This window comes from Ixodes scapularis, unplaced genomic scaffold, assembly GCF_016920785.2.
Source record: "Ixodes scapularis isolate PalLabHiFi unplaced genomic scaffold, ASM1692078v2 PGA_scaffold1__304_contigs__length_218370807, whole genome shotgun sequence".
NCBI lineage: Eukaryota > Metazoa > Arthropoda > Arachnida > Ixodida > Ixodidae > Ixodes > Ixodes scapularis.
The window spans coordinates 121,259,383-121,283,720 of NW_024609846.1; the positions used below are offsets into that span (position 1 = coordinate 121,259,383).

Here is a 24,338-nt window from a genome sequence, read left to right on the forward strand (position 1 = left end):
GTATAATGCAGTGGAACTGCCGCGGTCTTTTACGAAATATTGATGATGTCAACTTTTTTCTCGATGAGCTCCAGCCTGTTGCCATCTGTTTACAGGAGACTCATCTTAATGAAACACATACACAGGTATTACGGCGACATCAGGTTTTTAGAAAGGACCGTGTTTCTTGCAACAGCTCTTCTGGTGGAGTAGCTGTGGTTGTGCAGAGTGGTATTGCCTGTGCTCCTGTCCCTCTTGCGACCCACTTAGAGGCAGTAGCAGTTCGTGTTCTGCTTGACCGCCTAATTACAATTGTCTCGCTTTACCTTCCACCAAACCTTCCAGTGCATGTACATGACCTGCAAGGACTTGTGGGCCAACTCCCGCAACCTTTTTTAATCTTAGGAGATTTTAATGCACACCACCCCATGTGGGGCAGTGGTCGTCAAGACTCCCGTGGTGGTGTCATAGAACGTTTTTTACTGTCATCTGGCCTTTGCCTTTTAAACAAGAGACAACCGACTTTTTTTAGTGCACCTCATAATACTTTTACTTCCATTGATCTTTCCATATCATCACCTGCTTTACTTCCTTGTTTTTCTTGGAAGGTTTTAGAAAATCCTTTTGGTAGTGACCATTTTCCTGTAATTTTAGAAAGTTCAGTATCCCTTCCTTCTCTTCGAGCTTGTGCTCCCAAGTGGAAATTAGATAAAGCCGACTGGTCTTTATTTTCTCTGGAGGCAGCCGTCGATCCCGCTGTTTTTTTAGCTATGTCTCCTGAGGAAGCGACTCTTTACCTTACTGAAAAAATTATAAATGCTGCTTCTCTGTCAGTTCCCCGAACTTCTGGAAATATTCCCAAGAAATGCAGGCCTTGGTGGAACAAGGACTGTACGACCACCATAAAAGCTCAGAATAAGGCTTGGGGAAGGTTTCGGCGGTACCCGACTGTTCAGAACAAGATTAAATTCAAACAGTGCAAAGCAAAAGCTTGTTGGACACGAAAACAAGCCAAGAGGACCTCATGGGTAAAATATGTATCCTCTCTGAACAGTTTTGTTCCTGCAAAAGAGGTATGGGATCGTGTTCGGAAAATTCGGGGTACTTACCACTCCTTCAGTATTCCCCTTTTTCCTTCATCATCCCCATCACTAAAAGATCAGGCTGACATTCTTGCTGATCATTTTCGAGAGGTCTCCAGTTCTTCAAATTACAGTACTAAATTTAAAAAGTTCAGGTCTTTGGCAGAAAAACAGCCAATTGATTTCTCTGGAAGTGATACTGGTTACAACCGGCCGTTCACAATGTATGAACTTGAAATAGCCCTTGCAGTAAGGAAACAGTCAGCACCTGGCCCAGATATGATTCATTATGAACTGCTGAGGCACTTGTCGGCTGAATCCTTGATGAATTTGTTGTCTTTCTTTAATCATTTATGGGCAGCTTCTTGTTTTCCACAGTGCTGGAAGCAAGCACACATCATTCCCATCTTGAAGCCTGGCAAAGACCCTTCCCTACCAGCAAGTTATCGGCCTATCGCTTTGACTAGTTGTCTAGGAAAAACTTATGAACGGCTTATAAACAGAAGGCTAGTATACATTCTAGAACAAAAGAAAATTTTCGATAAAAACCAGTGTGGTTTTAGAAGAGGTCGCTCAACCTTGGATCACCTTGTCCGGTTAGAGACTTTTGTTCGTGAGGCTTTTGTGAACCGGCAGCATTGCCTTTCTGTCTTTTTTGATTTACAGAAAGCTTATGATACGGCATGGCGGTACGGAATACTTCAGGACCTGTATAGGTGCGGTGTTCGAGGTCGCATGCTGCGTTGCATAAAGGACTTCTTGACAGACCGTTGTTTTCAGGTCCGCCTGGGATCCACGCTCTCGGATGTTTTTACACAGGAAAACGGCGTCCCACAGGGAGGTGTCTTGAGTGTTACCTTGTTCGCAATTAAGATCAACAGCCTCGCTGCAGTTATACCATCATCAGTTTTTTATTCATTGTACGTAGACGATGTCCAGATTGCTTTCTCCTCATGCAACTTGTCAATTTGTGAGCGCCAATTGCAGATAGCAATAAATAGGATGAGTAAGTGGGCTGATGAAAATGGTTTTCGGTTTGCACCAGAAAAAACAGTGTGCGTGCCTTTTTCATTACGTCGGGGGTTGTCGCTAGATCCCAGCTTGCAGATGAATGGCACTGACATAACCGTTAGGCATGAACACAAGTTTTTGGGTGTTATTTTTGATAAGAAGCTCACTTTTCAGCCCCATCTAAAGGAACTGAAGCGAAAGTGTCTTAAATCTGCCAATGTTCTCAAGGTACTTGCACACGTCTCCTGGGGTTCTGACAGGAGATGCCTCCTGCGACTCTACAACTCGCTGGTTCGTTCCCGTCTCGATTATGGTGCAGTTGTATATGGCTCGGCACGACCGTCATCTTTAAAAATGCTGGATCCTGTGCATCACCTTGGGCTTCGACTTGCCACGGGGGCCTTCCGAACGTCGCCTGTTCCGAGTTTGTATGCAGAGACGCACCAAATGCCACTAGAAAAGCGAAGACAGTTCCTCAGCCTATGCTATAGTTATAAAGTCAAATCTGATCCTGAACACCCATCCTATCGTTGCTTGCAGGTATCTCCTTTTTCACGTCTTTTTGAGAACAAGCCAAGTATAGTACGGCCTTTATGCCTCCGCATTCAATGCATGTCTACATCCCTGCAACTTGCGCTCCCTGAGCGTAGCTTGATGACGAGAGTTCGAAGCATTGCTCCTTGGAAGGCGGTTCACTATACCTGTGACTGGTCGCTAGCGAAATACAATAAGCGATCTGTTGCACCACTAGTTCTTCAGCAAGAGTTTATGGCCTTGCAAGCTAAGTATAAGGACTATGCACAATTCTTCACTGATGGTGCAAAAACTCCACACTTTGTCGGTTCAGCTGTATATTCAGAACACTTTGTAAAAGCTCGACGGCTTCACTCTGTTGCCAGCATTTTTACTGCAGAACTTTATGGTGTGCTCATGGTTATTGAATATATATTAGGCAACAACATCAAAAAAGCTATTTTGTTTGTGGACTCCCAGAGTGCTATCCTTTCTCTCTGTTCCCTCAATGATTCTAAGAATCTGCTCGTGCAACAAGTACAGGCAGAGTTAAACCTGGCTTTCCAAATGGGATACAATATCAAGCTGTGCTGGGTACCAAGCCATGTGGGAATTTCAGGTAATGAAAAGGCGGATAGGCTAGCAGCCTCCGTTAAGGATGCTCTGGAAACACCTGTTCAGCTGCCTCAAGAAGATTTTAAACCGGTTCTCAAAAAAGCAGTTTATTATGCCTGGCAGCAAGACTGGGACAAAGAAATAAATAATAAGCTACATGTTATCAAACCACGTTTGGAGTTATGGGAGAGTTCGCACCATAGAGACCGTCGCCATGAAGTCTTAATGTGTCGCTTGAGAATTGGACATTCACGTATCACCCATCGACATCTTCTTTGTGGTGAGGACACCCCAGTCTGTGAGCATTGCGGTGAATCGCTAACTATACTGCATATTCTATGGCACTGCAAATTTTTTGATCAGGAACGCCGGACGAGTTTTCCTTTACTTTCTGGATATCTTCCATTTCATCCAGTCTTCTTACTGGGAGATGAACCTTTAGTTCCTTTTGATCACATTTTAGATTTTCTTAAAAAAACTGGCTACCTGCACCAGTTATAGATCCTCTGCATAGTGCATTGCATAGTAATTCCTTCCTTCTACTATAGAGTCTTTTAATTATCTCTTTGGCGCAGCATGGCCTATGTTGCTTTTTGCGCCATTAAACACCTAATAATCAATCAATCAACCTCTGGGCCGCTGAAGGGAGTATTGGGGTTGTCTGAACTCTGGTTCATCAATACGGCACACTTTAAAAGCTCTGTTTATTAATGGGAGTTCAGCTTGCTGATTACAGTTTTGTCCTGTGCTAACGACTGTGCCGATGGTTCACCATCTGTTTCCTTTGTCTCCATTTTCAGAGAGGATTCAGACGATGACCTAGACCATGCTGCACAATTCAGAGAGGTAGGCTGGCTCAAATTCATCTTGGTATAGCAAAAAAAAAAAAAAAAAAAAAAATAGTGCAAAAGAATTTTTTATTTTGGATAACTTGTTTTTGGAATAAGCTTCTTGTGTCCATAAAACAAAAAAAAGCAGGTGTCCATTTTTTTTTTCTTCATGGGCTTTTGGTGTTTGCAGGATAAAAGCACCAACGGGGCTGAAATTCCTTTTTTCCTCGAACAAACAGTTGTTTGCTTGTGGCACGCAGTGTCGCAAGTGTAATAAATCCCCAAAACCAGCAGTCACTCGTGGCACTGGAAGAATTACCGGAATGTCACGACGAGGTTACAATAACAGAATCTTGGGAGCAAAAGAAGAATTGCCCGCTTCTATTTTCTCGTTCCTCCGATCTTGGAAACTGCGTTGCCAATACAAACACCGATATCGACAAAAGCCGGTATAGACCTTTTCTGTTTACGCTTGTCTCCCAGCCACGTAATTCATTAACCCGGTAAGGGGGAGGAAAAAAAAAAAACGGAGGCATTACAATTTGGGAAATGTAAAAATATCATGGAGGTAGGTAACTTCTGGAGGCAACATGAGGCCACCAGAGATGAAGCCTGAAGTGTGGAGGAACACGCCCCAGACGAACCAAGAGACGTCTAGGATGAAAAGAAGACCTGACTCAACAGCTGTTTTGGTCACCCTCAGGGGGCCCTGAGGGTAACCAAAACAGCTGTTGAGTCAGGTCTCCTTTTCCTCCATTAGCGTCTCTTGGTTCGTTTGGGGCATGTCCCTCCACACTTCGGGCTTCATCTCTGGTGGCCTCATGTCGCCTCCGGAAGTGTCCTACCTCCATGCAAAATATAGTAGAGGCAAGACAAGAACAAGCGACCGTAGCGATTGAAACGAAGAAGCGGCAAATGCACTGGTCGGAGACGCTACGGACGCCGTGGCGAAAACACCGGTGTTCCCGTCTTGTCGCAGCTGTGGAACAACACGATAATGGACGTGCTGCGGCGGCTGGACCGGGCCCCCGGGGAAGAGGGCGGCGTCCAGCTGCTCCACGACGCGCCGTCATCGTCCGCCTCTGACGTGCTCCTGCGCCAGCGGGGGCCGCCTTCGCGCACAGCGGGCCGGGTGGGACGCAGGCCGCACCCGGACAACCAGGCCAGGCAGCCGCTCGAGGGGTGAGCGTCGTGCCGGACGTCGGCCAGGTGGCGCAGTCCACCACCTGATCGGAAGGGTTGTGTTGCGTCTGTCCGTCCGCCCTTTGCTTTCTGCTTTGGGGACTGTGGTGCATTTTCCATTCCCCCTTGCCCTGTTTCTATAGGAGCGGCCTCTCTAATCGTTGGAATGCCTTTTAGCTTTTCTCGAAAATGTGGACACTTTACTCAAACTGTAGCCGGCCCGTTCACACACTTGCGTGTGACTCTGACCGACTGGGACAAGACCGGTTTTTGAGCCTTTTGGGACGGCCTACGACCAGACGCGCACCAATGCTGCTGGTCGTGAGCCATCACGAGAGGCTTAAAAACCGGTCTTGTCTCGATTGGTCGGAATCAAGTGCAAATGTGTGAACGAGCCATTACAGTTATAACATACCTTTACTAATGTTCTTTAATGTATTAAGTCTGGCAAAGTATGGCCGGTGCTACTTTTGCTCGATGAAGCCCGCAACTAGCAACTGCTTTGGGGACTGTATACGTGAGGACTGGGCAGCTAATTGTGGTTGTGCTAACTGCATATGAGAATTTGCCTTAGTAGTTTCAAGACGTAGCTTTCAGCAGACTTGATTTACTGAAAGCCCAGAGTTTCCAAAGTTTTGGCATATGCCATTAAAAAGGCTGAGAATTAATATAAGCACTTTATCGTCTTTATGACTGGGTCCCCCCCTAAGTTTGTATCTTGCGGCGCTAAAGGCTGTATTTTGAATGTTCAGTTTATTTATGTTCACAAAACAGTGTGGCTATATGTTGGGACATCGGTCAGCTTCTCTTTTCTCTACTCGGATTGTTTTGTCAATATATAAATGCGCCAGCAGGCCGTTTCTCGATTCTACAAAATGACCCAGTCCCTAAGAAAATAAACATTTTTGTTTCTGGTTTCTGTTAGTAATAAGCTTTTGAAAAGAAACTAACAAAAATTCTGGAATGTGTCACCCAGGTAATTGTGTGCAACAACATTTTTAGGACTTGCTTCTGCTACTTGGTTGTGTTATTGTGGAAAGTTACGAGTGCAGCTTATAACTGGTTACTACACTATACAAGGAAGTGTCTTGTAAAGTTTCTCGTGCCTTTCGTGTTTACCCGTAACAGCTCATAAGATGGGAAATTTCAGCATGGAAGCATTATTACGAGAACTGGGGTGTGCAGTGAGAAGGCCCACAAAGACTGGAAACGGCAATGTTTAAAAATACTTGGACTCTCAAGAAGTCAAGTAGATGGCTACCATAATGTTCCAGTGTGTTCTTTTCCCTGAAGGGTTTTAAAGACTAATTCCTGCAATGAAATGACCACATTTGGTTGTAGATAACTCTTGCACTAAAATGGCATATTGAAAGAAAGTGTGTGCTTCATTCTTTGCATAAATTTGCACTAGTGCTTAGAGTGCAGTAGTTTAGTGCTAAGGCATTCCAGCTGCTGAGATAGTTGCATGTTGACACTGCCAACTGGCCAAGCTCCTAGCCAGGCTAGCCTAGCCACAGACAGAACGCCGCAAATGTTGCAAGGTGTGTTGGAAACTGGCAGTAGCTCTTTCTAGAGCACTTGTCATCGATGAGTCAGTTATCTAGAACAAGAGGTGTACTAGTTCATTTCTTGTTCTAGATAAATGATAGCCTGTAAGTGATAACAAGCATGCTGCATCTTTTACATTTATTAATCATCCTATTTAGCTTCATTTTAAATGTACTGCTTATTTCAATCTTAATTTCAGCAGGAAAGAGTTGTCCGCGGTGGTGACTTGTTCGAATTAAATTTTTTCCCCTAACATTTGTTTGAATTCAGTTTTTTTTCCATACATTTTATTGTAAATTTAGCGCATGTTTGCTTCTTAAACAACTACATGCTTCGAACTGATGAAATTTGTTTTCATGTCCCGCATACTTTGTGTATGGTACCTCATGTTGGTTTTAAGCTTATCAAGAGTCAATGAATCTGTTCTTGACAGCGTGATATATTCCTTGAAAGGCAATCTACAGATTTTTCGAGCAGCCTTGAAAAGCTTTTAATATGGTTGCATGTTCTTTTTGTGTTTCCAGGATTATTCACCAAATCTTTGCAAATCTGACGGGGGCCGGTGGTAAGTTTCCTTCCACTAGCAGTCTTAGTGTAAGGTTGGCTTAAATGGGACTCTTTTCTGAACTTGCAGTCTAAGACAGTTTTAAACATAGGTTCTGTTATGTGTTTTGTAATGATTTGAAGTCTAAAAATAACTTTATCATAGAAATGCTTTGCATGCCACATATTTGCAAGATTTAGTTTGTAGTTAAAAAACCCTTAATTAACTTCTAAGGGACATTAAAGTGTAATTTTAAGTTTTGTGCTGATGATGGATATTTGTTGAAGGTATGCGCATAGAGCAGTTGATACAGTTATTTGAGACAGGTAGCGCAGCATCAATACTCCGTGTAAAGGTCCCGTTAAATAAACATTGCAGTGAAAATTTTCAAAACTTTTTTGTGACTTTTTGGTTTATTTGGATGCTTAAAAAAAGTTTTTTTGGGAGTTTAGTGCCCCTTTAAATTAGAAGCATGTCTTGGACAGTCTCCAGACTAGGTGTCTAAAGTCATTAGGGCATAGTAAAGTGAATCTTTTTTCTCTCTGCAGGTCTTATCTCTGGCCAGGGTCTTCCAGTGTGAGTAGATCCAGTTAAGCTAGTTCCATGTTTAGGTAGTAAGTCAGTTGTGGTGACTAAATTACTGTAATTACTCCTTTGAGTACCCTGTAACTATAATCTAATACTTTTGTCTAAAAGTAATTGAAATTATAATTTCACTTTTTAGCTTCGAAATGTAAATTGAAATGGAAGCTATGGCACTGTTGTAGTGATCTTTTAATGCCGGAGCTCATTCTGATGCAGTCACTGAAAGGCATAAAAGTGCTGGGCATCTGCCTCATATATGCGTGGAACATGTTTTTGGCAAGGTTGGCTTGGTGAGAATGCTAGACATGGAAGCAAGGTGTGAAAGCGACATACAAAAGTGTTATGACTAAGAGAACTACGTAATGCTCCTGCTGCAGCAGGGCTTCTTCATGGGTGGCACCTCACCCCCAGTGGCTGAAGTAGATGATAGTGCTACCATAACTACAACCAATGGTGCTCTTGTCCGAATTCGCAGTGCAAGTCTCTATACATAAATTTTGGGATTAAAAACAATGCAAAGGATGAAGGGCCAGACGAAGAAGTAACACGGAAGCAGCGCTTCTTCTTCGTCTGGTCCTTCACATTTTGCTCTGTTTTTAATCCCGAAGTATGTCGCACCAACTAGCCTAAGCCTCAACTTTAGCATCTTACATAAACGATTGCACCGAGATTTACAAACCAGAAAACATATTTCGTGCATGAAGATTTTGTTGGGCATGACCGAAGTATTGTTTTTTCTCGTTTCTTAGGGACATTGGTAAAGGCTTTGAGAGTGTGTTTGCATTGGGCATTTTACAGATGACACAATATTATTTAGCAAAATCTGAAGTAGATCTAACAAAAAAAAAAAAGAAAAGCATTAAAAACAAGTTGCAATGAATGGCAAATGCTATTAAAGACAAATAAGACAGTTATTGTGACCACAACTAAAAATGGAACCCCTCTGCATTTTCACTGTCAGGTTAGAAAGCATAAGTACCTGCTTTAACCTCTCATGGAATCTATTTATTGATCAAATAAACAAGAAGATCATGCTATGCCTCTGGATTTTACCGAGACCTCTTAAGACGCATCACCTCCAGCAAAAACAACTGCATTCATAAGGCCCATCCAACCAGCTGTAGTGCTGTGTGGGAACCCTGCACACAACAAAATATACTTACTATTGAAGCTCCAGAAGATAAGAGTAAGGTACTCCACTTTGTTTATAGTGACTATAAAGCAACCAGCTCAGTTAGAGTTGCGACATAGGGTTGGATTTCAAGTACGGTAATAGAAATTTGCATTAAGGTAAGTCTTTAGATGTTCTTTTCATTTAATAATGATGTCCAAAAGTTTAACGAAGAAAGGTATAAACATTCGTAGGATAGGCTCGGCACCCTATCCTACAAAAAGCTAGATGAAATGCAGCTGTGAAATATGTACGATTGAATGCTAAAATGCATGCGACGAGTCCTTGTTTGGTGGGGCAAGTAATTAAGGGGAAATGCGGGTAAAAAAACAGCAGTATTTTGCAAAAGTTTGTTTTGGGTTTTATGTCCTTTTATTATTTTTAAATCCTTATGTTTGATGTACGAAAATGAGCACAGGTTACGATTCCAAAATTAGACAAATACGCATTTGAAGACTTCCAGGCAACCCAGAACGGCATGAATTCGAGCCATTTTTCTCTGTGTGATTCTTCAAGCTGTGACTTTGCCCGCCATCACATTGACATTGACAAGTAGGACTAGCAGTCTGCTCTCCTTGGCCGTCTTCTGTAGCTTTAATTTCTCGCGAAAATTTATTAACAAATTATTATATTCTGCACCGCGAAAGAGTATAGCTACACATCTATGGTAACATTCGAACACATTTTTCTTTTTATGTAATTTTGGGGCATCTTTACATTCTGTGCGGAAGAATTTTTTTTCTTAATATTGTCCTATCATGACCAAATTTGGCATGTACAGTGTAGACCGCATATAATGTATGTTGCGGGAGTCGCGAAAATCCGCACTATAAGCGGTACCGCGCTATAACCAAAATATCAATTTTTCCGGCCAAAATACACGCCATGAAACAACTTACCTTTGTAAAAGAATTTATTTTATGTTAGATGAAAAATAAAGCTTAGTTTGAGGAAATTCTTTATTTCACCAGACTAGTACACTTCTCTCTCAAGTGTGTCACACATTTTGAACGAAATGAGCGACTTTTGCCTGGCGCAGTCTTTTAACGGCGTCGTAAGTTGCGTACGGACGTTGCAAGCGTTCAGGATTGCGAACCCTAAGCACTTTTCTCCGGTGATGAAAACGCGTGAAAATTCGCATCCTTTTTTTTTTTTTTTTTCTTTATTTGATTTGCGGATAACTTTTCCGCATAGGGGGCAGAGATAAAGGCGTAATGCCTGACAGAGCCTCTGCCCCCTATAGTTCAGCATAATACATGAAAAAAATGCATGCAATACAGCAAAAATAAAACTAGAATAAAACAAACAGAAAGTATCAAGAAACTTGAACAGCGTATGGCGCAATGGCCATGAATAATCTGAACTAACAGCATCAAATAATATTGAACGGATAAATGAAAATAACAGAAATAACTACAGCATATGTCATAACACAAAATTCACTTGAAACTATCATGAAACTAGTACGAAAGAACTAATATCGGGAAATTGAGTAAAAAATAAACTATACTGAAAGTGCCACAAAAACTGAACAATATGTATATACACACGCATTTACATACTCATATATACATGCATACATATACACTGTAGACAAAGAGACATAGACATTGAAATGCACTCACTTGTGGAAAATTTGGTCTAGAAAAATATAAAAAGGCAGAAAAAGCTTTTTAGCATTTACAGTGTCAGAAATAAGATCAAATAATTACAAAATAGTACAAAATAAGCTTTGAAGTGCGTATCGTTAGTATAAAAGGTCTCAAGTTGATGAAAAAGCAATACCACTACCCACCAGGAATCTTCTGCATTCATTTTTGAATTTATAAAAAGGTTTGTCAAAGTCTATGTTTATATCGTTTCTATTTAAAGTTTTTGATACCTGAAAAGTTATTGTTTGCCTGCCATAGTTAGTCCTGATAGCAGGCATCTTTCGCTTTGGGTCTCGAAAGGTGTACACACTCAAGCTGTCTGTTGGTGTAATGTATAATTTGTTCATATAAATCCATTGCAGGAGTTTGAAGTAGTATACCTGGTCTGCTTTCAGCATATTATATTTTATGAAGAGTGGTTGTGTACGTAGATTTCTTTTATCCCCTTTAAAATTTTCGCACATACGTAATATTTTTTTCTGCAAGATTACTAGCTTATTATAGTTCGAAGCTGTAGTTGTTCCCCAAATTAAGATTCCATAGCTGATTTTCGAGTAAAATAGGGAATAATATAATGTTTGTTTCAGCCAGATGGGTAGAAGGTTTTGTATTTTATATATGCTACCAGTAACGCGTGATAATTCTGCTTTCAGTTTGTTAATATGAGTATTCCATGAGAGGTCCTCTGTGAACCATACGCCTAGAAATTTTTGTTCCACCACTTGTTCCAGCAAGGTACCTTCAAACAATATGTTGATACAGCTACAGTCTCGCCTATTGGCCGGTTTAAAAATAACATACTTGGTTTTACTAGTATTTAGGCTTAAACGATTGATTTGTAACCATGTTGATAGTTTTAATAGGTAAGTATTAGCTGACAGTTCCAAGCACTTTTTTGTCACTCCCGTAAAAAACACATTAGTATCATCGGCATACATTATTATATGGTATGCGCCAGTAATACCTTCAACTTGAGCACAGGCATGAAATGCTCCAAATAAGAAATCCAGACGATGTTCGAAAACACAAATGCTTAGAAATACCACTGTAGTCGAAGTAAACAAACGTGACGACACGGGCGTTTCTGCCGTCTTGAGAGTGCCGCCACGACATCGCCGCACGAGTAGGTGGACCTTCCCTTCTAGTACATGCAGGGTTATCATAGCGACACACAACGAAAATTCACAGTCAAGGATAGCGCTTTTACGCGGAACGATGAGCTTCCACCACGCCATCTACGTCGACAATCACAACCGACGCCATGTTTGCGGATAGAAGAAGCCGGCCCGCGACCAGTATGCAACGCGCGCGAACACTTCTCGACCTGCGATTAGTCTGTCGTTGCGGCTAACTTGTTTCCAACCAGCACCTCCTCTACAACGCAGCAGAGGGACGCACGCACGCACACACGTGAACGACACGTGCGTGCGTCCCTCCGTCGCTATGGCAACTGAAGCCTCTCTTCGCTTCTCCCCGCTTCTTCAAGCAACCTCCTTGCCCCGCAAGTGCCGCTTGCGGCTCGCGCCGTTATCTAGTTTCGCACAGGGAAGCGCGCTCGCTGCGCCGGTTGGTCGGCGCTGTCGGCAGGCTGTTCCAGAAACCGCACTATAACCAATATTTCCCTTCGCGCGCCTGCATTTTAAGCGGTATGTAATTACATGGAGTTCTATGGGAGGTGAACCGGTGGTTTAAAAAAGCCACGTTATACCCGGTCAAGCGGTTACGTTGTAAGTGGTCTATACTGTATATACTTCAGAATATGTAGAACATAACTCTAGGTTTGGTTAGAATTAAATTTTTTTATATTTATGAAAAATTTAAGAAATGTTTGTTAGCCCCTTGAAATGGCAGTTTTGCTGTTTTTATTTGTTTTAAAATGAAATAAGCGTTGCACACATTATTTTTGTTGTTCGTAGCACTAAGTGGTTTAAAAGGAGCGAATTAGTTCATTTTACTAGTCTTTTTGAAGTGTGTTGTCATGCTCGACATGTGCATAAGAACATGTTTTTCCTGCATGTACAGTGCTCAGCAAACTTATTTGGAACACATGCTAAGCCTACTCTTCTGTTCTATTTTATTTTTTTCTATGTGTGCGTGCATAGCTGGTGCTAGCCCTAATCTACTTCTCTTTGTGTCCCACTATGTCCGTAGCATACTTTCAGTTCACTTAAGTATGCGCAGTCCTCTCATATTTTATCTTTTTTCTGCATTCGGTATTCTACAAGTGTTCCGTATAAGTTAGACGAGCACTGTACATTGCATCGAGAACCTAAAAAAAAAATTTATATCAAATTTGACACCAGATTTATAAAGAGAATATTAAGCACCATAAACAGTAAAAATTTTATTTCAATATTGTAGATAATAAAAAGGAAATGTTCTCCCTGGTACAAGTCCCTTCAAGAAATGCATTTAATTGCGATAAAACAATGTTCAATCATTGTCACCAAAGGAAGTATGTGCAATACTTTCTGAAAGTAATAAATTACTTTTAGTGCAGTAATAATGCTAATTGTAAATGACTTGTTTTTCAGCAAACTGGGTGTAATTGTTGCATTTAAAAAGTATGGTTTACCCAAGTGTGTTTTTTTTGGGGGGGGGGGGGAGGGCTAGACAGGGACTTGTTGCGACATGCTTTTCTGCTTCTCCCGTGCCCAGGTTTGTGAACCTCCACGGCAACCCCGGGGACTATGCCTGGGGCCGGGGAGGGCTGGATGCTGTCATCACACAGGTGAGTAGCCCCTTCCTTGCTTACTTCATGTACAGTAGCAGCCGCAATTGGTTCGAGTAAAGGGAGAGGAGTTTGGTTCGGGGAAAGCTAAAGCACAACAACACTGGGGCAGGTGTATGTGAGCTGAAAATGTACAGAGCATTAAACGAAGCTCAAACTACTTTCAATCCATCCGAGTCAAAAGCAGTCCAACTGTATGTAAGGTAGCAGTAGCACAACACTACCAAAGCGCGACGTGTCTTTAGATTTTTTGGGGAAGTGTTTGGGGAAGTGCTCGTGTGACCGGGAGAAAGGCGGGGGAGTAGGGGGGATAGGGGACGGAGCCGCGAGGCCGCAGTTTAACATGCGAAGAGCCGCAGCTTGGCCATTCCTGATATATGGCATACTTGACAAGCAAACAAATTAAAATAAAACCAAAGGTGACTAATAAAAATACAACTAATAGATTATGCCTCGTCTGTAGCGTAAACTTTTTAAGGAGCCCGTTCTTCACCAAATGGATCAACGAATGAAACCTTCTACCAACGAATACCATAAATAATGCGGATGTGTCCGCTTTTCTCGATATATCTAATCCCCGAGGGTGCTGTTACTTCTAACGCGTCTGCTGGCCCGCTTTGGCCTCACAATTGACAAACTACTTTATGTAATTAAAAAAAAAATGTTAGGTTTTTGATTAGTAGTTTTGCCTGCTTCCAAGCTGTACCAAAGATTGTCATTAATGAATCCTTGAGGGGCTCGTTAGTGTTGGGGGAATGTGTGTGTAGCATATGTTCATGTGCGTGCACTTGTGAGGTGCCCTTTCCGAGTCTGTGCCATCCCTCGCAGTTGCTGAATCAGCTGGACGGAACGGGGCCACCCCCACTTCCTCGAGAAAAGATAGACCAAATACCCACCGTCAAAATTGTCCAAGAGCAAGTCGGTGAGTGTACTACCGGCCTCCAAAAAGGGTGACTTCCACCGGGGAAACATACGGTATAACCCGTATGTCGTGCAGCTGTGGAGAAAAACTATGAAAATGGCGCAGTTTTTAGTAAAACAATAAAACTGAAAATATGTTTCAGCCTTTTGCGTGCATTAGTGGTTCGAAGATACTCGAAGACACCACAGCTTTTCATAACAAGAGCATGAAAATGCAGAAAATAAGTTCACAATTGCATTTTTTACAAAATTTTGGTAGAGAAACTACTGAAACTGGATCCCCAATCAATTTATTGTCAAATGATCGCTTTCTCGAACTGAGTTCTGATGACGAAAAAACGAAACCAAGGTAAACATGTTGCTGCCAACGTGTCAAATATAGCTTATTAAAAATTAAAAAAAAATAAAGAGCTTTTGGTTACAGGAGCGAAACTTTCTGACAACGTCCCCCAGGTGATCGCCAAGCAAACGAGGCTACTCACTAAAGAAGTGACTTTTTAAAAAAAAAGTTCAGCTCCCCCTCCAAATTGTCTGCAATGTAGCCATGCTGTATCCAAAGCTCAGGAAGGCGCATTTTCATATTGTAACAATCGCCACTTGCACCCTCTCTGCACCGAGTACCAAACTGGTGACATCCACAAGAAAATTGGGGAATGAAGTGCCGACAACCTAAGCTTAGCTTTTCTAGTGGTTCCAGACACAACCTCTGAAAGCACCTTAAGTGCCGATCAAAGCACTCACTCTTCTCCTTTAGATTACTACAAGGTATATTGTTATTGTGATTGTAAAGGCGAGCGGCAGCAGAGTGGAAACTAAGCAGGAAGGGAACGTCGTGAAAGTAGGCAGTGGCTTAAAGGGAAGATGGGGCGCTTCCACATTTGAGAAAAAACGCTTGAATTGTGTTCATTTGGCCTTTAGAATAACAGATATCACAATTATATTTCAATGCGACGCGCCGGAGAGCCATAAGAGCAATTTGAAAATAAGGCTGAAGCCCCGCCCCCCTAGCCTTGGCAAGCCAAAAGATCCGTCGATGACGTCACGGACAGCGACTCTCTCTCGCGTTTTTCTCGCGTTTAACAATACTTGCGCGGCAAATCGTTTCGGTATTCGGGTTCACGAGGTAAAAATACACTAAAATTCACTTCTAACTCATTTTTTTCAAGAAGCTCCGTAGCTTCCCTTTAAGTAGCAGTGGACTCTGTTCGCCGCCAAGCTGACGGGGTGATCAAAGCTACTTGCTTGCCCCACTTTCTGCGTGCGAGCATTCGCGGAGAGTGTGATCACATGGTGCAAGATGAGCGGTTGGCACGTCTAACGAGCGTATAGCCTCCACCGCGCTTTTAGCTTAGTCGTAAATGGAGTGGAGAGGCATGTCACCTTCTGCAGGCACATAGCCAAAGGGGGGGGGGGGGGGGGGGTAAGGCCTGGCCCTCCCCCCCACGAATTCTTCCATTGTGCTGGGACCTCCTCTCCCCACTGCCCCTCATACTGCATTTTGTCATGGGCGGGCCCCCTCGGAACAAAATTTTGGCTATGTGCCTGACCCTCTGGTTCTATAAGGCTGCAAGATTGCTTACGAAATGCCTTATTTCTTATCCAGATTTTCCAGAGGCATATTAATACTGCGGTGAGCAAAGTAATCATTTTGAGCCACCATTAAATTTCACTGAGAAGTTTTGTCTGGCTTGTTTACTTGGTAATAGGTTTGTTTTTGTTTTTGTGGCCCCTGGCGTGTTCGGGGAAAAACGCGAAGTGCGTTTCTGCGGCGACTTCTCTCCAAGTGCGAGAGTCCCGAGCGTTTGCCTCTCTCCCCTTGACACAGACAAGTCCCTGCAGTGCACGGTGTGCATGGAGGAGTTCCGTGTTGGAGACCAGGTCAAGAGGCTGTCCTGCCTCCACCACTTCCACCCAGACTGCATCGTGCCTTGGCTCGAGCTGGTCAGTGGCCCACTGGGCTTTTTTTTTTTTTCCTTTTTGTTTTTTTTTTGTTTTTTGGTCGACTGCAGAGGCAATGGTGGCCGAATGTCCCAACGTATCGCAGGTGGGGTTCGTGAAGCGAAAGCTCGCACCGCAGAAAACGGGGACCCTGAGTTCAATCCCCACCCCTGCCCGTTTCGATTTTGGATGAGTGTCGTATCAGCATGCAGCCGTGTGTCACTAATACACAATACATGTTGCAGACCCCAGGCTAGCAGTGGTACTGCACTGGCTAAATGTTTTGTCTACAGCGTAAACCCATACCTCAAAGGGAGACTGACCTAATGCTGTCTACACATGAACATCTAATTTTCTTTCTTTTGCCTGTCGTTTGAGAAGGTAAATTGCTGAAATGTAAAAGTCAGCTGTGGCCCATCTCCCACAGACCCAGTGCGAGTGCTCACTTATACAAGTGCTTGCGGTGCATTTGTGTCGGAAGATTCTTCCGGTATATTGTGCCATTTTATAAGCTGTGCATAAACGCAAATGACTGACAACTGATTATCGCCCTCACCTCATGCCTTTTTCACCCCTAAAAAGCACCGGACAACCGTTGTAAAATACTGCGGAAGTGCACGCTTCGTACAAGCAACATTTTCCAAACTTGGGAATTCTGCAAATTATGCGTTCAAGGGAAGCTGAAGAGGTTCTTGAAAAAAAAAAAATGAGTTGGAGGCGAATTTTAAAGTATTTTTATCCCGTGAATCTTGAGTATCACGTTTGTTTTCCCCAAAGATGTAACTAAACGTCGAGAAAACACGAAAAACCTCAGACCAGTCGTTACGTCATAAGAGGATCTTTCGGCCTCAAAGCGCGTGTCGCTGGTGTGGGCAGCACATGGAATTGCAAGCTTGCCAGGTATATAACCCCGCACTGACACCAGCCGTGACGTTTTTTTGTGACCTTTTTGAAAATAGCGAGAGTTTGCGTGCATAGCTTTGATAGGCGCTGAAGATGCGTGAGAGCAGAGATTCCTAAAGCTCTGGATATGACGTCGCGCTCAAGAGGGAGGGCTTTCAGCTGTACTTTGATTTTTTGCAGCCTCCGTGCATCAGATTGAAAAACAATCTTGATATTCATGATCCTGGAGGCCAAATGAAGACAATTTAAGTGTTTTTCCTCAAATACAGTGGCCTCGTGAACCCAAACTTCAGAAAGCCACAAATTTTGTTTGAATTGTCAAAAATTCATCTAAATATGATGCAAGATAAAATTATGATTTGCCATATGAATGGCTTCACATACAAAGCAGATATTTGATGATTTCCTCTACATAGGCCTACTGATCATAAGTAGTTATGCCACACATGAAATTTCTGTGAAATGTATGACATAAATTTATTTATCTCAACAATGTTGTTTATCGTGGACTGTTAGACAGCACATGACAACTGCAAACAGGGGACACATGAGCAATGAAAACGGGCACTGCACAATAGTTTACATAGCAACTTGCACAGACGCTGTGAGTGGACCTATGCCATGCCGCCACGTCACAGCGTCTGTGCAAGTTGCTGTGGAAATTTCCACGTGGTGCCCATTTTCATATCTCGTGTGCCCTGCTTGAGCCCCGTTGGGTGCACTTCTCCGCAGCACCGCGGGTGCTGCGGAGAAGCAACACCTGCGGAAACAAGCTCCACGGCTGTTGCCTCTGCAGTGCACCGGTGCTCGGAAAGAGGCATACTCAACAGGACTGTGGGAACAAAAAGTATGAATTACACAAAAAGCGGCTTATGAATGCACTAAAGCCAGGCGGGCCAACCAAGATCTTGAAATTTGTTCGAAATAATTAGAAGTCCAAAATATCAGAGTTTGAATTATCGTGACCCTACTGTACAAAGCCGGTTCAGTTTTCCCTAAGGCGTCCATCCCCTCCAAAGTGCCGGCATCAGCCGAAAATATAAGCACCGTTGCTGCAGCGACCGGACGGCTGGTGGCGATGACGGGGATACGGGGGAAAATAAATGTGCTTTCCTTGATTCCATTCACCCTGCCTTCAACACTCTTTACTGGCTACCATCTTGGTCTTTACTGATTCAACCGGGCAAGCGCCCATGTCTAGATCAACCCAGTTTTCAGTGAACCCCTTTCACTGTTGGGGTGGTTGCTTCCCCGTTATTTTACTGTGCCCATACCCATAGAAAGCTGCTGCAGAAGAAGTAACTTTTTTTGGCAAAGAGTTTAATTGGCACATAGAATTTCCCGAGCTGCCCCAGTAAAAGACTCTAATGGAAAGAATACATAATTAAAGGAAAGCCCCGCCGAGACCCGGTTGCCTCTCTTGACTGGACAATCTTGCTACATTTGCTACCTCGTACGTTGCAACATCTGACCGAAGCATCTGGACAGGACGGGAAATGACTAAACTTTTTGGGCGTGGCTGGGGCATGGGATAGCATTCGTAAGGGCCAGTGCTAGAGTGCCTTTTTGCGAGACTTTGCGAGAAAAGAGAGACTAACGGTGTCCTTTGCGACCTCGTGAGAAGATGGCCACTGAGAGTTCCATCCCCTGCGCAGCATGGCACCTGCCCCATCTGCCGCAAGCTGCTGAGCGACGAAGCCAACGCGGAGGACCCCGCGTCGGCGGGGGGCTCCCACCGGTCCCCGCAGAGGCCCCAGTCCCCGGGGGCCCGCTCGGACCGCAGCACCGCAGACCCCCTGGCCGCCTTCCTGCGCATGCGGGGCGCCGCCACGGGGGGCCCGCGAGGCCAGCCCGGGGCCGGCCGGACGTCCGGCCGCCAGCCGCACCAGCCGCCTCACCAACAGCCACCCCAGCAGCAGCAGCAGCCGCAACAGCAGCCACAGTCGCAGCCGCAGCAGGGCCCCTCAAACCGAGGCGCGGCCAGGCGGCCGTCCCTAGCGGGCGCCTCGTCGTCGACGTCGACGTCGCGGCACGCGAGCCACCCTGGCAACCAGTACTCGGTGTACGACTTCAACGACGAGTGCGATTGACCGATTTGGCACCCCCCTCTCCACAAGCTCGTCCCCCTCTCCCCCGGCCCCTGTACAGGACTGCGGGCCCGGGAGAGAGAATGGCCGCGCGCGCTCCCCGCGGGCCGAGGGCTCCGCGGAAGAAATGCCGTCAGCGCCCGCCGCAAAGGTAGTGGCGGTTGGCGTTGGCTCGCCGGCGGAGGAGTGTTGTTGCCGGGACAGAGAAACCGACGACGGTGCGCTTCCAACACGCGCAGTGTGTGGTGGCCCTTTTGCCGGCGGCACGGGCATCCTCAAGGGAAGCGCGGCGCGAAATTGCGGCCGGTTCGGGGCTCGGCCGAGCAGCCGACGGACCCGCAGCTTCGCTCTAGGTACACCATGTGCAACGAGTCCAGTTAATAAAAGGGAAATGAACTGATGTTTCGACGGCAGGCTCGTAATGAGGCTTCCAAAGGGCCAGAGAAAGTAGGTATGCTTCGTTCATCACCGGGCTGATGAAGTGGTGGAAGCTATGCGCTCGCCGTACTGACGCCTGCCTTTCATCACCTTATTCCGCTCTTAGTGCGTGGCAGTGAGCAGGAGTATGATCATGTGGTGAAAGATACATTATGGTTGGTCCAATGTTTGTGTAGCTTCCACCATACTGTCGGCTTGGGGGTGAACGTTCGTCGCGGAGCTACGAGTATTTTTAGAAGCTACATGCTCAGTCGACTGCCGGTCTCGCAATGTGATCGTGCTTTGCATATACTAGTGTGCATAGTGCAAATTACAATGAAAAAAAAAAAAAAGACTACAAGCATTACGGGAATTTTTTAAATTATTTTATGACGACTAAATGACATTTTTACAGTTCATAGTGCGTGATCATCTCTATGAATGGGGTGTTAGATTTGATATGGCTTGTTTCTTTATGTTCTGAATGCAACACTCAAGCAGAAACAAAAACAAAAACAAAATCGGCAGAGACATTTGAACTGTTTACGTGTGGGAATGCGCAAGCATTCTTACAAGCAGTGCGCCACACCTTCCTCTTTCACACAATGCTCCGGCGGTGACATCACGCTTCCCCACTGTGCAGGCGCGGCAGACTTGCCGGTTTCACGAGGGCTTCCGTGACGACGCATCTGCATTGCTGTGCTTTTCTTTGTGTTTTATTTCTGAGGTGCGTCCACTTTGACCTTGAGCAGCCGTGCTGGCTTCCTTAACAAAACATCCGATAAGACTCGTCACAGCCAAAACTTTACGTGCCGTTTCGCTGCTACAGACAACGCCCAGCCAATGAGATATTAGCTGCCATTTTTTTGCCAGCTTTACTGGCTTCGCTCCATGAGACTGTTAATGTTTTCACATTAAAATGTTCTTGCACACACCTGGGACATGTCAGCACACTTTAAAGAGCCTAGTGTAATAAACTATTTCGCTCCTTTTAAACTACTGAGTGCAGTTACCAACAAAAATAATTAGTGCGAGGCTTCTTTTATTTTTAAATAATTAAGAATGATGAGAAAATGTAGTTTTCAAGGGGCTAACGAAGTTCCTCAAATTTTTCCTGTATATAAAATGTATATTCCAACCAAACCTAAACAGAGCCGTATATTGGGAGAGTCTGGCCAGTGGGTGGTGATGAAGGAAGATGCTGGAGAGGAGAAAAGTGAAGGAAAGGGAGGAGAGCGGTTGGAGGAGCAGGAGAGGATCGCCATTCTTACTCTTTCCGTACAGAGCACTGTTGAAGCTATGCGTTGTTTGCTACGGGAAGACTTCTTTTTCGCCTGAATAAAACTTTACAATTGGAAGTCAAGAAAACTTTATTCGTTAGCTTTTTAACCCGCTGAGAAATAACAGTATCATTTTCGTGCCAGAGCCAGCGATATGAAGGGAAATAACCGAAATTTAGATGCCAATACCATGCCTTCCACCAAGCGAATGAAAATGATGGCCCTCCCCCTTCTTGTGCCTCTCACTGCGCCGTGGTTTGATTGGCTCCCCGGGAAGGGAGAGTTACAACGACGAGATCGTAAGCTGGCTAAACTCTCCAATATACGGCTCTGAACCTAAATAGTTGTACTCTACATAATCTAACATATATGCATGCCAACTTTGGTAGTAATAGGGCAATATTAAGTACAAAGTCTTGTGCGCTGTGAAGATGCACCTAAATTGCAAAACGAAAAAAACCTGCTCGGATATTAGTGTAGCGATACTCCTTCGTAACGGGAAAAATATTTTGTTAATTTTTTGTGAGAAATTGAAGCTACAGAAGACTGACTGAGAGATGGCTAGACATACTTCTCAGCATAAATGTAATAACAAGCAACTTCGCAATTTTAAGAATCTTTGGCAGAAAAGAAGTCTCGAATTCATGCCGTACCGAGTTGGCGAAGGATCTTTGCTAAATGTTGTCGTTTTTTCAACCCACCTCTCCCCTTGAAGGGGTACTTCGACCGTTTTTGAGCTACCCAAACAAATTGCTTTTTCTGAATACCCGCACTTTAGTCTTCACGGTATACTATTTATTGTCTCGGTATTCAAAATGGCCATTGAGAAAAACGTAAATGTAGATGAGGCCGAAACCAACATTGAATTTTCCGCGTGCTCTCCGGAGGTGCGACGTCGCAAATGGTACAGGCTTTCAAATCGTGCCGGTAAGTACGTCGAGCATTTTTTCGTGCTTCTCGGCGAATGAGTTTCCAAGCATTTTTTTTCCCACCATCAGACGTCTTGTAATCAGTGGGGAATGTGGTTAACTGCCCGCTTTGTATTTTTGTCGTTACACTTCAGTGTTGCAAGTAGGGGCTCTCGGTTTGAGAAATGCGGTAAGAATGAAATGAACAAATTCTGTAACATTGCAATTTTTTATTTTTATTTTGTAAATAATATCTGGGGGACTGGTACAGCTGTCCAGCAGTGTGTTGAGCCAATTTTAAGGCAAATCGGCAACCATAAAAAAAAATGATTCTTAAAAAAGGGGGGAGGGGCGATTGATTGGTTTGGCAACTACGTTGTGGTTTGTCTATTTGCATATTTAGTTCTAGTTAAAAGGCTATAAAGCAGATTGGATTTGAATTTTGCTGTATGCATGTCGCATAGTGACACAAGAATGGGAAAAAAACCAGAAATGTGACTTTCAAAAGAAATTTTGAAAATAAGAGAAAGTTCTTTTTTTCTTGCTTTGGAAATGCTTGCCAACCTTTTTGCGATATGCCCGGTTCGAACTGGTGCCGATCACGTAGCAGCACAGGGAAGTTCATGGATTGGACCTGAGCAGTGTTGCGATTGGCTCGACAGAAATCGCCGCATTCTACCAATGTCCGGAGCACAGCACAGGCTCCAAGCTCCAACCCAGACAATGGCTGCGATGAACTTTGGCGGCACGTGCCAGGGAAACAACTCCCGAAGCCGTTTAGACTTTAGTGTTTCCTGCGACGGTGTGGAGCTAGTAAATATGAACACATTTCTTGTATATTACGAAAACCAGTAGGGTTACACCCAAGCCACGTTCATTGATGTCGAGAAATGGGAAGATTGCTTCGATACCAAGATCAGAATTTTGAGTTTGGCCAACCACTTTTTCTCGATGTGTGTTGACTGGTGCCGCAACAGCATCGCTGGTAGGCAGGCGGGCAAGCACTAAACAGCTTGTGAAACTTGGACATTCGGACTTCATTGGACTGCAAGTAAGCGACGTCCTTTGCTGGCAGTCGCTCCAGCATCAATTGGCATATTCTCGCATGGGAAAAGGAGTAGCCTTGTATCAACTGGATCATTCACCAGAATGATACAAGCAAATGTTAGTATAGAAAACATGCAGACCTCACCTTAAAAGAACACGAACACACCCAAAAAATGTTTTTCACGACGGAGCTGTTGAGGGCTAGTTTCCCCACTTTGTCCATGGACAAATCAATCTTGACACAAAACTCCGGATGGCTACTGCCATCTATAAGCGACGGTGGCAACCAGACAACCTGCTTGCCGGTTGTCTGGTTGCCGCTCGTAGATGGCGGCAACCTTTCCAGCCTTTTCACCAGAGTGGAATGGCTGAATTTTTCTAGGTGGCATCCTTGAGGTCGTTCTAGAGGTCATCCCATCATGTACAGCTTCGCTGGTCTTCCTCCTTCACCAGAGTGGAAAGGCTGAAAGTTTTTTTTTTCTTTTGCCAGGCAATTTGGTATGGTGTTGGGACACTACTCCAATCAACATTTTGCTGCAGTCGCATACTTTTTGATTAAGCAAAAAAACTGAACTGCTACGAAACCGAAACATGGAGATTCATGTACGACTAGCACATCAAGGGAGAAATGTGGAGGAGAGTTGCCAGAAGTCTCGTGGGTATTGTTCCTTACCCAGATTTTTTCCGCTCCTTTGGCGTGCGAGGTAGACAACATTCTGTGCACCGTTTGTCGTGCGATTGTTTCGCATTTGTAGTCGTTTCGCTTGCTGTTCTGTGCTTGAAGGTCAATTGGCTGGTACTGCGGAACGAGTTCCAAAGTAACGATTCCATGTCTGTTGCAACGTTACTCCGTTGTGCACCGCCATCGCGTTGTCCAGCCAGCAGTACATTGCCATATTGAGAATGACATAGTACATGTAGGTACTACCTGTAATCTGTGCAACATTTAACATGTTCGCAGCTTTTTGGAAGGCAAAAAAATTGGGGTCCATATTTTCAAGGCAAAAGCTTTACTTGTTCTATTATGCGAAAAGGCGTTGGCGTTGTGCACAAAAGGTGGTCATAAAAATATGTCATCAAGCACGTGCCTCAGAAATAAAACAAAGAAAAGCACAACAACGCAGATGCTTCGTCACGGAGGCTGGCAGGGGCACTCGAGGTCAAAGCGGATGCTCCTCCGAAATAAAACCCAAAGAAAAGCACAGCAACGCAGATGCTTCGTCACTGAAGCCGTCGTGGAGCCAGCAGGGTTCACTGCGCCTGCACTGTGGGGGAGTATGGTGTCACCGACGGAGTGCCATGTGAAAAAGGGAGATGTGGTGCTTTGCTTGTAGGAATGCTTTTGCATTCCTACATGTAAGCTTTAGGTGTCTTCGCTGAATTTCTTTCTAGAA

General features: G+C 44.2%; 1 protein-coding gene across 1 annotated transcript in view; it reads left to right on the forward strand.

Moving 5' to 3' along the window:
* The window catches only part of LOC115311663 (E3 ubiquitin-protein ligase RNF115), a 30,372-nt gene extending 10,680 nt beyond the window's left edge, over positions 1-19,692 (forward strand). Inside the window, exons 3-10 of the mRNA XM_029970420.4 lie at positions 4,001-4,046; positions 5,010-5,212; positions 7,285-7,325; positions 7,853-7,880; positions 13,371-13,443; positions 14,272-14,365; positions 16,190-16,305; positions 18,861-19,692. Of these exons, the coding sequence (XP_029826280.1) occupies positions 4,001-4,046; positions 5,010-5,212; positions 7,285-7,325; positions 7,853-7,880; positions 13,371-13,443; positions 14,272-14,365; positions 16,190-16,305; positions 18,861-19,295 (1,036 nt within the window). The 3' untranslated portion in view covers positions 19,296-19,692. The remainder of the gene's footprint in view (positions 1-4,000; positions 4,047-5,009; positions 5,213-7,284; positions 7,326-7,852; positions 7,881-13,370; positions 13,444-14,271; positions 14,366-16,189; positions 16,306-18,860) is intronic.
* The last annotated feature ends 4,646 nt before the right edge of the window (positions 19,693-24,338 follow it).